Consider the following 15,379-nt stretch of genomic DNA (forward strand, 5'->3'; position numbering starts at 1 on the left):
TGAATTTCAAGGAGAATGAACAGCAAAAATGGCCAAGCAAAATCTAACCAATAGTTTTGGTGGAAAACTAGACTTGGTCACTTTGTCATACAGATAAAATGTAATCCATTTTTCTATCATAAAATGTAATAGATACACACCATATCTATACAGAGTTCGGTAAACTCCAACAGAGAATTATAATGGACAATGTTCTGACAAAAGTCTTGTTGGAATGCTAACTAGAATGTGGTGCCTTCGGTGCCAACAACATGGAGGATAGTTTCCGAAGGCACTGTACATGGAGAGTTTGGCAAAGTGTTCAGACCCCTTATGTTACAGCCTTATTCTAAAATCGATTAAATAGTCCCCCCCCCTCAATCTACACAATACCCCATAATGACAAAGCAAAAATGAATTTGTAGAAATCTTTGCTAATTTATTAATGGAAATATTACATTTTACATAAGTACTCAGACCCATTACTCAGTACTTTGTTGAAGCACCTTTGGCAGCGATTATAGCATCAAGTCTTCTTGGGTATGACGCTACAGGTTTGGCACTTCTGAGTTTCTTCCATTTTTCTCTGCAGATTCTCTCAAGCTCTGTCAGGTTGGATGGGGAGCATTGCTCCACAGCTATTTTCAGGTCTCTCCAGAGATGTTCAAGTCTGTGCTCTGGCTGGCCCACTCAAGGACATTCAGAGACTTGTCCCGAAGCCACTTCTGCGTTGTCTTGGCTGTGTGCTTAGGGTTGTTGTCCTGTTGGATGGTGAACCTTCGCCCCTGGCTGAGGTCCCTGAGTGCTCTGGAGCAGGTTTTCATCAAGGATCTCTTTGTACTTTGCTCAGTTCATCTTTCCCTCGATCCTGACTAGTATCCCTGTCACTGAAAAACATCCCAACAGGATGATGCTGCCACCATGCTTCACCGTAGGGATGTTCCCAGGTTTTCTCCAGACGTGGTGCTTGGCATTCAGGCCAAAGAGTTCAATCTTGGTTTTATCAGACCAGAGAATCTGCTCCCCCCGATTGCTCAGTTTGGCCGGGCGGCCAGCTCTAGGAAGAGTCTTGGTGGTTCCAAACCTCCATTTAAGAATGACGGAGGCCACTGTGTTCTTGGGGACCTTCAATGCTGCAGACATTTTTTGGTACCTTTCCCCCAGATCTGTACCGCGATACAATCCTGTCTCGGCGCTCTACGGACAATTCCTTCAACCTCATGGCTTGGTTTTTGCTCTGACATGCACTGTCAACTATGGGACCTTATATAGACAGTTGTGCGCCTTTCCAAATCATGTCCAATCAATTGAATTTACCAAAGGTAGACTCCAGTCAAGTTGTAGAAACAGCTCAAGGATGGTCAATGGAAACAGGATGCACCTGAGCTCAATTTCGAGTCTCATAAGAAAGGGTCTGAATACTAATGTAATTAAGGTATTTCTGTTTTATTTTTGCAAAAATATCTAAACCTGTTTTTGGTTGTGTGTAGATTGCTGAGGATTTGTATTTATTTAATACATTTTAGAACAATGCTGTAACGTATCAAAATGTGGATAAAGTCAAGGGGTCTGAATACTTTCCGGAGGCACTGTACTGTATCTATGGCTCTGCTTGGGTCCACATCTTCGTATGAGGGAAGACTTCATTATTCATGCTTTCAGGAAGGAGACCAAAACTGTTTTTCTATTAAGACCCCTACAGGTACATTACATTTTCAAAGAAAAAGTTAACTTTGGTTCATAACTTGCTGTGAAGAATATTTTTAGTTAGGAGAGGAAAAAAAAGGCTTTTTAAATTAAGGTTTAGGGGATATTAGTAACGCTATCTTCAGAAATGTGATGTTTAAAATATGTGCAACCGAATGTGATTATAAAAGCATGGATAAATAAAATTGTTGCTAAAACCTGAGGACATGGCTGTCCTTGTCTATGAAGGTTGGAATGTGCATAGCATGGGTGATCTTTTTCTGTTCTTCACCATCAGTTAAACACACATCGTCAGCCCATAGGGAACATACATACGTCTGGAAAAGGTACGTTTTGCATATTTAGAAAAGGACTTGAGTTGGAGGAGCTGTGGACAGAACACTGTTGACGTTCTACAACCCTGAGGGATAGACATCACACCTGCTCCAACCAGAGGGAGGATTTGGAAGCAAGAGGGGCGTGGTCCCAAAGTAACCCTGTTGCCATGGTGATCAGGCGAGTAGGCGCTGCGCGGCGAGCTCGTCTCCTTCGTCTCGGTTCTCGTTGATCTCCACGAGCGTGCGCACAAAACGGGTCCACTCATCTGCCTTGGGCACACAGATTTGCTGTGGAAATGAGAGAATATACACACATGGGTTACACACAGGTATGACACAGGTATATCAAGAGCTTCAGCATAAGGGATGAATCTCACCTCTCCTACGTCGTAGACCAGCACCTGCCCGTCTGAGTCTCCTGTAGCGATTTCTCTCCCTGAGTGAGCCCAGCGAACACGGTTCAGAGCAGGAGACCCATCCACAACCACACTGGCACTGGGCACCTAGGACACGCACAATGTTGCATTGTTCATATGCATATCTGTTGTTTTGCACTGTGCGTATAAATGTGTGTGTGTGTGTGTGTGTGTGTACCTCTGTGTCGTTGTTGAGGTTCCACAGGTCCAGGCGTCCAGATCCATCCACACAGGCGAAGAGGGCGGGGTGTGTGGGAGACCACATGACATCATACACATAGTCACAGCTGTCCTCAAACAAATACAGAGGACGGGTACTCTACAGAGAGACAACGGGGAGAAAGGGTAAGTGTGTGTCGCCGCGAAGCACAGTAACCGGTGCCAGTAACAACAACTCCCGGGACACAGAACGAACCATTACTGCCACAGAAGCTGCAGATCACGGATCAACCTGCCTCAGCCACCTCCGGACCCAGGGCCAGCCAGACCCCACGACACCTGGAGGGTGATCATACTCTACTACGACGGCTCCCAGAAGAAGACGTGCGTATGTGTGTGTTACCTTGGTGGTCCACAGCTTAACGGTCCAGTCGAAGGAAGCAGAGATGAAGAGATGGGAGAAATCCACAGGGCCCCCGGCACTGTGACAGCTCAGTCCAGTGACTGGACCGTGGTGTCCCTCAAACACATCACTGATGCCTGCCTTACTGTAACAGACACACACACACACACAATGTTAGAACACACACACACACATATTGGTGTTGGCCACAAAGTGATGTCCGCAAAGTTATGAACACACACACACCTCCCGTGGCGGCAGGCGGTGTAGACTGATCCATCTTCACTCCCAACCACAAAGTTGTTGACATCACCCAGAGGAAACGCCATGGAGGTCACTGATACTGCCTTAGACTGCTTAAACACCAGCTCCAGACTGTCCTGTATCTCACACACACACACACACACACACACAGCATTAAGACTGCCAAAACACTAACTTCGCAATGTCCTAGAACACAAACACACACACTGCAGTAGTACCTGTGGTTGAGACAGCATGTCTAGGTTCCAAGAACACATCTTTCCGTCAGTAGAGATGCTGATGAGGTTGTGAGCGTTTTGGGTCCCGACCACGTTCACACAGTACACCGGGTGCTGAATATCACAGGACACAAATGGGTGATGTTTCCATTTAGCTAACATGACACAGTCCAGTCTATATTTAGCTGATAGTAGCTTGTACCCGTAAAATAATATCTAAACATTTTCACAATTTGAAAGCTATTGAGCGCTAAATGTTGACTATGTGGCCAAAAGTATATGAACATCTCATTCGTATGGAGTTGGTCCCCCTTTTACTGCTGTAACAGCCTCTACTCTTCTGGGAAGGCTTTCCACTAGATGTTGGAACATTACTGCGGGGACTTGCTTCCATTCAGCCACAAGAGCATTAGTGAGGTTGGGCACTGATGTTGGGCGATTAGGCCTGGCTCGGAGTCGCCGTTCCAATTCATCCCAAAGGTGTTCGATGGGGTTGAGGTCAGGGCTCTGTGCAGACCAGTTAAGTTCTTCCACACCAATATCCGGCCACTTTAGTTGTGATACAAACCTTATCAAAACATATAGGCCTATGGGCTAGGCTACATGAGGTGTGCGACTATGATTAAAAAAAGGCATTGTTTCTTGCCTTAAACTGGACATCATTCACAAATGAGGCTAATATTGTCACCGATAAGACTATTCTTGATTTAATCTTGTCTTTGCATGTACTAAATAATATGTGTGAAATTCGCTTTGAGTTAGAATGGACCATTATATTGTCTCAGCAGGGGCAGGGGGAAAAATACATGTAATCTATACACTTAAATAGGGAATGGAGGAAGCTTGTCATGCCAGCCAGGTAGGCTATACTCCTGTTGTAATGATAAGCAATGTGCTTAATATTTGCTTAATGGGTTCTCATGAAGTGTTTGATTTGATTTTCGAATACATTTGCATTGATGTCAGAGTGATTAGAGGGACAATAGAGTGCTGAGTACCAGGCAGTTAGCAAGTTTAGTAGGCTACTAATGACCGTCAGCAGCATCAGAGCTTGGAGAAGCCTAATTACCGTGACTAAATTGTCATGTGGAGTTTGACTGCCTTCATGATTCGTGACCGCTGGTGTAGCAGTAATACGGTCACCACAACAGCCCTAGTTGCAACCGAGGACAAATGATTTTTACACGCTATGTCCTTGAGCACGGACCGGTCCCGTTCTGTGAGCTTGTGTGGCTTACTACTTTGCAGCTGAGCCGTTGTTGCTCCTAGACGTTTCCATTTCACAATAACAGCACTTATAGTTGACCGGGGCAGCTCTAGCAGGGCAGAAATTTGACGAACTGACTTGTTGGAAAGGTGGCATCCTATGACGGTGCCACGTTGAAAGTCACTGAGTTCTTCAGTAAGGTTATTCTACTGCCAATGTTTGTCTATGGAGATTGCACGGCGGTGTGCTTGACTTTATACACCCGTCAGCAACGTTCATTTGTAGTGTATATGAGTTACCGTGTGAGCGGATGCAGACAGGGGAGTTCTCTGTACAGATGTTCTTTTGTTGCTTCTGTTGTCCCACAGGACGATCTGGCCTGAGTAAGTCCCACCCACAATCAGGTTAGGATGGAACCTGGCGAACGCCGCTGACATCACCGCAGACTGGGGAAGAGACACAGAGAAGAGAATTATATTCACAGAGCGGTGGGATGTGTGTGTGTGTGTGTGTGTGTACCTGGCAGTGGAAGGTGTATTCAGGTGTGGTCTTCTTATACTTCATATTCCAGACCAGAGCCACTCCGTCCGGCTCATGTGGAGCATCTTCATTGTTGTTGTAGGAGGCCACCAGCAGCTCAGAGTACTGAATCAAACAGCAGACGGCAGTCAAACAGCAGTCAACAGGGGTAAAACAGAAGTGTATCAGGAGTCAAATGCACAGATTTGCATGACTCTAACAGAGTCCAACACAAGAGATTATGTAACTCTTTAAAAGATGGGCCCTAATCCGAATCATCACACACTCTCCTACCTGAGGAGACCAGTCCAGACAGGTGACTACTCTGTTCTTGGACCAGCGCTCGTCAGAGAACACCCTACTCAGAGACATCTTAGCCCCCGCCTGCATCTCACTGGAAAGGGAGAAAGAAAGATTGAAAGAAAGAGAGAGCGAGAGAGAGAAATAAGAACATACACTCTCTATAGTTGTGTGTTCAGGTGTGTGTGTCTCACCCCTCCTTGTCCTCCAGGTCTCGGCCACTGTAGTCGAAGCAGACGTCCACTCGCTCAGAGAGAGCCCGCTCTACAATCCTGCTCCCTCGATCGAAGAAGGTCATGAACTCCTCAGAGTTGAGCAGGTGCATCTTCTCCTCTTCAGTCAACTCCTTGGGAGGGACTACACACACACACACACACACAAACACACACGAATATCGGAAGTGGTGTAGGCCAGGGCTAGTCAACTTACAGAGGCAGGAGGGTAAAGTCAATCTCACCGTCTTCCTGCTTCTCCTCCTCATCAGCTTTCTCCTCCTGGGAGTCCTCTGCTGGCTTGGGATCGACCATCTCCTCCTCCTCTTCTTCCTCCTCCTCTGCTACACACGCACAAGCACAAAATCATGCTCACAACAACACAACGTACATTAAAACATTCAAAGTTTGTAGAATTGGCGCTAACCCATAAAACACAAAGTTTACCTGGTTTATCCTGGGTGTGTGTTTGTGTATCGGCGGGGGTCTGTGTCTCCTTGGAGTAGGACACCATCTGTTTTGGAGGGAAATCCACCTGGGTCACCTTTGCCATGCCAAGCCTAAAACCTCGCCTGGACAGGAGACACACACACATAGTCAGAGAGACACATACCAACTTAAAAACACAGCCACACCATTATACAAACACTCTCACACTCCACATCCAAACACACCATTACAAAGACAAACGCTCTACATGTGCTAGCATGTGTCTTATAGAATAAGAAAGAGGTGAACCCCAGTAGTTCAGAGTCAGAGTGCAGCTGCAGAGTAGAGGGGTCAGGATCCCAGGGTAACGTCCTGATACAGCCACATCACACCACCAGGGGGCAGCAGAGAGAGAGAGAGAGAGAGAGAAGGGAGAGAGAGGGAGGGAGAGAAGGGAGAGAGAGAGAGAGAGAGAGAAGGGAGAGAGAGAGAGAAGCAAGCGAGAGAGAGAGACAGAAGGAAGCGAGAGAGAGAGAGAGAGAGACAGAAGGAAGCGAGAGAGAGAGAGCAGGAAGCGAGAGAGAGAGAGCAGGAAGCGAGAGAGAGAGAGAGAGAGAGCAGGAAGAGAGCAGGAAGCGAGAGAGAGAGAGAGCAGGAAGCGAGAGAGAGAGGGAGAGAGAGAGAGCAGGAAGAGAGAGAGCAGGAAGAGAGAAAGCTGGCAGGTTAATAACATACACTGAGCATACAAGTACTTAATCACAAATACACACATACAGACCTAGAGTTTCCATCTCCAGAGTCCTGGCTTCCAGACTCGCTGCCCACTGACTTGGCTGAGGGAGACATAAGGGTAGTGACTAGATTGTGAAACAGACACGTATCCTCTGTTATTACCCTCAGAGGCTGGGCTGTGTGGGTGTGTGTGGGGTCAAAGAATGAGGGAGTGAATAATTGAGTGAATGAGTGTGGTTGAATGAGAGTGTCAGTTGGTTAGTAGTAAATGACGGGAGAGAAGAAAAGAGAAGAAAAAGTAGGGGACAAGTGGCACGCTGAGGCTTCATGCAAAAATGCTTAAAAAACAGAAGAGTGTGTACGTGAGTGTGTGTGTCTTTACTGTTGGGTATATCAGGGGTGATCCCCATGCTCTGCAGCAGAGCCTCAGCCTCTCTCCTCTTCTTCTCCAGGTCAGAAGAGTCATCTGCTGCACCTACTCCACCCCCTTCCCCTTCCCGCTTAGAGTCAGACCCCTACATGGGGAGAGAGTGGAAGGGGGGAGAATGGGTAGAAAAGGAGAGAGGTAGCGTGAGAGGGATCCGTTGAATTGGAGAGACAGGGAAAAAGATCACGTAATAAATACAATATAACCAAGTATAAATACTGCACATGACACTCTAATAATAATATACTATTTATTTTTTACTTGTATTTATTCAGGGGAGCCCAATTGAGACAAGGGTCTCATTCTCAATAGTGCCCTGTGAACAAACAATTCACAAATCAACATGATGATACAATAAAACAGCAACAACAAAAAAGAACTACACGATACAGAAGATACAGTATGTTTCACAAAACAAAAATTATTACAATCAACCAAAAAAACTAGCAAACTTCAGTGAATTCATTCCTCATCAGCGTTCTAAAGTGCCCTACTGTCACCAGGGATTCAAGACGTAACGAGGATTGTAAATTATTCCAAACATAGGGGGTGTTAAGACTAAATGCTGATATACCTAGGTTGGTAGAGACACGAGGGACTTCAAGTGTTAACTAACCCTGCAAGCGGGGGTGGGGACTCTTATTTTTATACATTAACAGAGAAGTGAGATATGTTAGAAGCTTGTGCAGCAGAGCTTATGTAAACAAAAAGGGGAAAAATTAAGTGATCTAGGGGAATTTAGAGAGGTCCAGCTGACCTTCTGATACAGGACGCTGTGGTGATGATTAAACCTGTCAACTGTGATTAAAGCGAAGTGCGCTATGGTACACTGCACCCAAGGGTTTTAGAGTAGCGGCTGCTGCATTCTGATGAATGGTGTCACCATAATCAAGAACTGGCAGGAAGGTTGCCTGTACAACCTGCTTCCTGCTGTTTAAGGAGAGGCATGATCTAAACTCAGCAAAAAAAGAAATGTCCCTTTTTCAGGACCCCGTCTTTCAAAGATAATTCGTAAAAATACAAATAACTTCACAGATCTTCAATGTAAACACTTTTTTTCCCATGCTTGTTCAATGAACCATAAACAATTAATGAACATGCACCTGTGGAACGGTCGTTAAGACACTAACAGCTTACAGACGGTAGGCAATTAAGGTCACAGTTATGAAAAGTTAGGACACTAAAGAGGCCTTTCTACTGACTCTGAAAAACACCAAAAGAAAGATGCCCAGGGTCCCTGCTCATCTGCGTGAACGTGCCTTAGGCATGCTGCAAGGAGGCATGAGGACTGCAGATGTGGCCAGGGCAATAAATTGCAAAGTCCGTACTGTGAGATGCCTAAGACAGGCTACAGGGAGACAGGACGGACAGCTGATCATCCTCGCAGTGGCAGACCCAGTGTAACAACACCTGCACAGGATCGGTACATCCGAACCTCACACCTGCAGGACGGGTACAGGATGGCAACAACAATTACCCGAGTTACACCAGGAACGTACAATCCCTCCATCAGTGCTCCGACTGTCCGCAATAGACTGAGAGAGGCTGGACTGAGGGCTTGTAGGCCTGTTGTAAGGCAGGTCATCACCAGACATCACCGGCAACAACGTCGCCTATGGGCACAAACCCACCGTTGCTGGACCAGACAGGACTAGCAAAAAGTGCTCTTCACTGACGAGTCACGGTTTTGTCTCACCAGGGGTGATGGTCAGATTCGCGTTTATCGTTGAAGGAATGAGCATTATACCGAGGCCTGTAATCTGGAGCTGGATCGATTTGGAGGTGGAGGGTCCGTCATGGTCTGGAGCGGTGTGTCACATCATCATCAGACTAAGCTTGTTGTCCTTGCAGGCAATCTCAACGCTGTGCGTTACAGGGAAGACATCCTCCCTCATGTGGTACCCTTCCTGCAGGCTCATCCTGACATGACCCTCCAGCATGACAATGCCACCAGCCATACTGCTCGCTCTGTGCGTGATTTCCTGCAATACAGGAATGTCAGTGTTCTGTCATGGCCAGCGAAGAGCCCGGATCTCAATCCCATTGAGCACGTCTGGGATCTGCTGGGTCAGAGGGTGAGGGCTAGGGCCATTCCCCCCAGAAATGTCCGGGAACTTGCAGGTGCCTTGGTGGAAGAGTGGGATAACATCTCACAGCAATAACTGGCAAATCTGGTGTAGTCCATGAGGAGGAGAGGCACTGCAGTACTTAATGCAGCTGGTGTCCACACCAGATACTGACTGTTACTTTTGATTTTGACCCCCCCCCTTTGTTCATGGACACATTATTCAGTTTCTGTTAGTCACATGTCTGTGGAACTTGTTCGGTTTATGTCTCAGTTGTTGAATCTTGTTATGTTTATACAAATATTTACACATGTTAAGTTTGCTGAAAATAAACGCAGTTGACAGTGAGAGGACGTTTCTTTTTTTGCTGAGTTTATTTCTATAAAAGAAGTCTACTTCAAATCTCAGCTTCATAACTCCCCACTGGGCACAAACGTCAATTCAACATCTATTTCACGTTGGTTCAAAGTAATGTCATTGAAATTACATTGGTGAATCAATGTGTGCGCCCAGTGGGTAGCTAGCTCATCCATATGTTTTTTTTTAACATAACATTTTTGTAAATCCAAATACCCAGATATTTATAGGAGGCAACCTAATCGATGAGAGAACCATCCAATGCATAAATGTGTAAACCATCTGAAATATTTCTAATAACTAACCATTTTAAACCAACCAGGGCTTTCAGCGAGGCGGCTAAATCAGACTGAATCTCTAACATAGCCTGGTCAGCAGTAGGGGCAATGGAATACATACATTTAATCTGCATACAGATGAATGTTACAGGGATGTGAGCCCCCACAACTCCTCTGAATCAAGCCAGCCATTAGCATGTTCTACTTCTCTTCTCTCTACTTACATCCTTCTTCTTGTTCTTCTCTTCCTCTTTTCTCTTCTTTTCCTCTCTGATCTGGGCCAGGCGCTGTTTCTTCCTCTCCAGCTCTGCTTTCAGCTCACTCTTATCCTGTTTATCCGCCATGCTACAAGAGAGAGAGGGAGAGAGAGGGAACAAGAGAAGTCAATATGAGTTTTGAAGATCTAGCTGCTGGTGGTATCACACTGTAACCATGTGAACACAATGGGATAACTGTTCATGACAATGTGTCTTTTATCTGTGTGTGACATGGAAAATAATATGCTACGCCTATGTTTAGCTGGGTTGTTATGTTGAACAAACGATTTCGGTCAGATCTTATTATGGGCACAGCGCGGGGTAGAAATAACCCATACATTTCGTATTGATTAATGTAGGCCTACTTTTTGTCTGTTGATTCATGCAGCAGATAGAATCATGAAATTACAACATTAATCAAAGGTTTGTTATTAACAGTTCACTGAACACCAAATTAATTAGGTGGTTTATTGGAAACGGGTTGAGTGGGACGTTGAATGATTGTCACATCACATCTCAGTATGACCATCTGATTCCACGAGAGCAGGAGCTTGCACTCTGGCAAACAGTCAACATCTGAGTCCTGCTCGATGCCAAGCTAGCCAGCTACAGAGCGCACTGACTGCATTGAAAGACGCAGCTCTTCATTTGAACGCCATTTCATTGTAAAATAGTAATCAATTTATCCACAAGGCAATAATCTCCTTGCCATTATTGCAAGGGAAGGGCGTTAGCTATTACAGCTAACTGGCGATAAGTCTGAAAGTGACACTGACAGCTAACCGTAGCTAGCTAGCAAGCAGGGTTGGGTAGGTTACTTTCTAAATGTAATCTGTTACGGTTACTAGTTACCTGTCCAAAACTGTAATCAGTAACGTAACTTTTGGATTACCCAAACTCTAACGTAATCAGTTACTTTTAGATTACTTTCCCCTTAAGAGGCATTAGAAAAATACAAAAATGTATGTTACCAATTGAATGACATCTATTGCAGGATAAATCAATGTTAAAGTTTACATAGTTGGTCATATATGAATGTTAAATGTCACTTTATTGGTTGGTTATGTAGGCTTCTTCTAACCCATTGTTACTACATTTAATAATACGAATAAATTATATCTTTACATTAAAAACCAAAGTCTATCAGAATACCAGTCATTCCAATAAATGTTATACCCCTTGATCGTCAAGAACAGGACTTGGAAATATGGAAGTATAGATTAACCAAATTGTTTTACCTGAGCATGACCCCAAAACTAAGGACTTATTAGCCAGCCCTTCTCTGTTGTTCATGATTTTGTTGTCATGGAGGACTGATTGGGCTCATTGAATAGAGTTGAAAAATAAATGCTGCGCTCATGGAATGGCATGCTTTGAGCACTACTGAAAAGTGCTATTTACATGTGAAAAAAAGTTTTTTTGCTATAGGCCTATTGCTTAACTTTTTGTTGGTGACACTTTGATATCTTGATAATATGCAGCTGTTTAAAGTGCAAATTCACAGACAACAAAAACAAAATGGCTGCCTGGAGAAATGTAACCACTCTCAGATTAGACAGGCTATGGATGCAAGGACTGACCATCCAGGATATCAACATTTTTTTTTTTACCATGATATGGGGCTATACAGTGTTTGTTTACATTTACAAACATTGGAGAAAAAAAAGTTTATATTTTGGGTTCTCATGGAGTGTAACAGTTGAACTAAGTTCATGAGGCACTTAAGTTATATTCTTCAAGAATCAATGGAGATTATATATATATATATATACTGCTCAACACAGTGTAACTCCAAGTCAATCACACTTCTGTGAAATCAAACTGTCCACTTAGGAAGCAACACTGATTGACAATAAATGTCACATGCTGTTGTGCAAATGGAATAGAAAACAGGTGGAAATTATAGGCAATTAGCAAGACACCCCCAATAAAGGAGTGGTTCTGCAGGTGGTGACCACAGACCACTTCTCAGTTCCTATGCTTCCTGGCTGATGTTTTGGTCACTTTTGAATGCTGGCGGTGCTTTCACTCTAGTGGTAGCATGAGAGGGAGTCTACAACCCACACAAGTGGCTCAGGTAGTGCAGCTCATCCAGGATGGCACATCAATGCGAGCTGTGGCAAGAAGGTTTGCTGTGTCTGTCAGCGTAGTGTCCAGAGCATGGAGGCGCTACCAGGAGACAGGCCAGTACATCAGGAGACGTGGAGGAGGCCGTAGGAGGGCAACAACCCAGCAGCAGGACCGCTACCTCCGCCTTTGTGCAAGGAGGAGCAGGAGGAGCACTGCCAGAGCCCTGCAAAATGACCTCCAGCAGGCCACAAATGTGCATGTCTGCTCAAACGGTCAGAAACAGACTCCATGAGGGTGGTAGAGGGCCCGACGTCCACAGGTGGGGGTTGTGCTTACAGCCCAACACCGTGCAGGACGTTTGGCATTTGCCAGAGAACACCAAGATTGGCAAATTCGCCACTGGCGCCCTGTGCTCTTCACAGATGAAAGCAGGTTCACACTGAGCACATGTGACAGAGTCTGGAGACGCCGTGGAGAACGTTCTGCTGCCTGCAACATCCTCCAGCATGACCGGTTTGGCGGTGGGTCAGTCATGGTGTGAGGTGGCATTTCTTTGGGGGGCCGCACAGCTCTCCATGTGCTCGCCAGAGGTAGCCTGACTGCCATTAGGTACCGAGATGAGATCTTCAGACCCCTTGTGAGACCATATGCTGGTGTGGTTGGCCCTGGGTTCCTCCTAATGCAAGACAATGCTAGACCTCATGTGGCTGGAGTGTGTCAGCAGTTCCTGCAAGAGGAAGGCATTGATGCTATGGACTGGCCCGCCCGTTCCCCAGACCTGAATCCAATTGAGCACATCTGGGACATCATGTCTCGCTCCATCCACCAACGCCACGTTGTACCACAGACTGTCCAGGAGTTGGCGGATGCTTTAGTCCAGGTCTGGGAGGAGATCCCTAAGGAGACCATCCACCACCTCATCAGGAGCATGCCCAGGCGTTGTAGGGAGGTCATACAGGCACGTGGAGGCCACACACACTACTGAGCCTCATTTTGACTTGTTTTAAGGACATTACATCAAAGTTGGATCAGCCTGTAGTGTGGTTTTCCACTTTCATTTTGAGTGTGACTCCAAATCCAGACCTCCATGGGTTGATAAATTGGATTTCCATTGATTATTTTTGTGTGATTTTGTTGTCAGCACATTCAACTATGTAAAGAAAAAAGTATTTAATAAGATTATTTCATTCATTCAGATCTAGGATGTGTTATTTTAGTGTTCCCTTTATTTTTTGAGCAGTATATATATATATATATATATATATATATATACCGTTCAAAATTTGGGGCACTTAGAAATGTCTTTGTTTTTGAAAGAAAAGCACTTTTTTTCAAATTAAAATAATATCAATAACATTGTAGCTGGAAACGGCAGATTTTTTATGCAATATCTACATAGGCGTACAGAGGCCCATTATCAGTGTCATGACTGTCCTGATCAGGTCAGGGTACAGGAGACCACCACCCTACAGATTATCTCCCCAAACCCCCAACAGAGGAGGAGAGATCTAGGGGTCTGAAGATGTGGGGGTTTTATGACCCCTCACGCCCATAATAAACCTTAGGCCACAGAGAAATTCCTTTGTCCTCACAATGGAGAACTGGCCTCAGAACATTAAACATGCAATAAAGGGACTTTGGAACAATGGTTTCCGTCAGCCACAATGGTGGTCATGACGAGAGGTGGAATATGAAAATGTATGTAACTTTTGTATTGTTATTAAAGGTTAAGAGATGACGTTATTATGAAAACATTGTACCTTTAAGAGTTTTCCCAGTATATGCCTGATGTTTATACATTGTACGTTGTGTGGAAAATATCCAAATCAAAGAGAATGTTTTGGTAAGGATGAAATGTGAAGTTAGTGTCTAAAATTGGATTTTAGTCAAATCTAGGCCTTGTCCCTTAACTTGGTACGCCCAGAGAATTGCCCTAAAGGCGGTTACGCCCACTTCTGACCCGAGGGTATAAGACAGGAAAGTGAAGAATTAACAGAGGAGACTAAGTGACCCCAAGCTGCAGCGAAGGTCTAACAAAGTCAACGAACCCCAATACGAAACACAAGGTTGAAGACAAAGAAATCTTTTTCTACACGAGCTACGGACGAGTAGCTGTGTCTATGCGGGTGATTTCAAGCCGAACCACCCAGCCTCCACTCTCCATTGAATCGTGGTATCTACACCGTTCGAGGCCTAAGCTGTGAGCTTTGAGCTACAGAGCTGTCTGTCCTCAGAAGACCCCTTTCAGATCAAGGGCGAGGGATCAGACCACTAAGCCAAGAAGGACACTGACATCGTGAGGACAACCAGAGAGTTGCGCCGGAGAAGTGCGTCATTGAGAAGCCTAAACGACCCACGCGGAGCTTCCCACCTGAGACCTCCAACACGTAATTACATCATTATATTCTGACCCATAAGAGCGGCAGTTCGGGGCAAGGCTAGGTTTAAATAAGCATGGCTGACAAATGAACCCAAATGTATATTTCTCTCGTGTACTTTCTTTGTTTCTCTCTCTTTTAAATCCCCATTTTGGGTAACACGTGCCATAGTGTGTTGGCCCGTTATACTAAGTCCTAATCAATAGCTAGACTGTGTTTTGTGTATGTGTATTTTTATCATCATTTTAGCTTGCTAGTAAATAAATAATCAACTAAGATTGGTGTGGTAAACTCATTGGTGTAGCCCGGGTTCGTGCAGATTCCCGGATTATGCGACGTTCAGACATGAGACAAGAGGTTGATTAATTTAGCGACTGTTGTAAAATCGATATTCTGATATCCTTTTAGTTAATTTGGGAAATAGAAACTCAATCAAAATAATGTTCCCATGGTGCCTGTCACGGCTTCCATCGTGGATATGAAAGGACGACCAAGGTGCAGCGGTAGTGTGGACACTCATGTTTCTTTAATTTACAAAAAAACAAGCAAAGTATCCACCGAAAAACAATAAACAGTACTTACAATGGTAACAGTGTGGCAGGCTCAAACCAACACAGTGCACACAAACAATTCCCCACAACCCCCAGTGACAAACAACTCCTACATATATGACTCCCAATCAGG

General features: G+C 44.9%; 1 protein-coding gene across 3 annotated transcripts; it reads right to left on the minus strand.

Moving 5' to 3' along the window:
* Window positions 1–1,398: 1,398 nt before the first annotated feature.
* On the minus strand, window positions 1,399–10,472 carry LOC106600066 (dynein, cytoplasmic 1, intermediate chain 2a). Of its 3 annotated transcripts, none has more exons than XM_014191408.2 (15): window positions 10,215–10,472; window positions 7,245–7,377; window positions 6,909–6,963; window positions 6,149–6,273; window positions 5,947–6,045; window positions 5,684–5,846; window positions 5,484–5,583; window positions 5,190–5,315; window positions 4,970–5,116; window positions 3,464–3,577; window positions 3,228–3,361; window positions 2,982–3,126; window positions 2,598–2,738; window positions 2,381–2,506; window positions 1,399–2,291 (listed from the first exon to the last, which is right to left on the minus strand). In XM_014191408.2, the coding sequence occupies exons 1-15, from the start codon at window positions 10,332–10,334 to the stop codon at window positions 2,178–2,180; spliced, it is 1,842 nt and encodes a 613-aa protein (XP_014046883.1). In that variant the 5' UTR covers window positions 10,335–10,472; the 3' UTR covers window positions 1,399–2,177. The 3 variants fall into 3 exon arrangements, with proteins under 3 accessions (XP_014046883.1, XP_045570789.1, XP_045570791.1); XM_045714833.1 differs by lacking the exon at window positions 10,215–10,472 and adding an exon at window positions 7,551–7,632; XM_045714835.1 differs by lacking the exons at window positions 6,909–6,963; window positions 7,245–7,377; window positions 10,215–10,472 and adding an exon at window positions 6,440–6,537.
* Window positions 10,473–15,379: the final 4,907 nt, after the last annotated feature.

Source organism: Salmo salar, chromosome ssa03, assembly GCF_905237065.1.
Source record: "Salmo salar chromosome ssa03, Ssal_v3.1, whole genome shotgun sequence".
NCBI classification, from domain to species: Eukaryota; Metazoa; Chordata; class Actinopteri; order Salmoniformes; family Salmonidae; genus Salmo; species Salmo salar.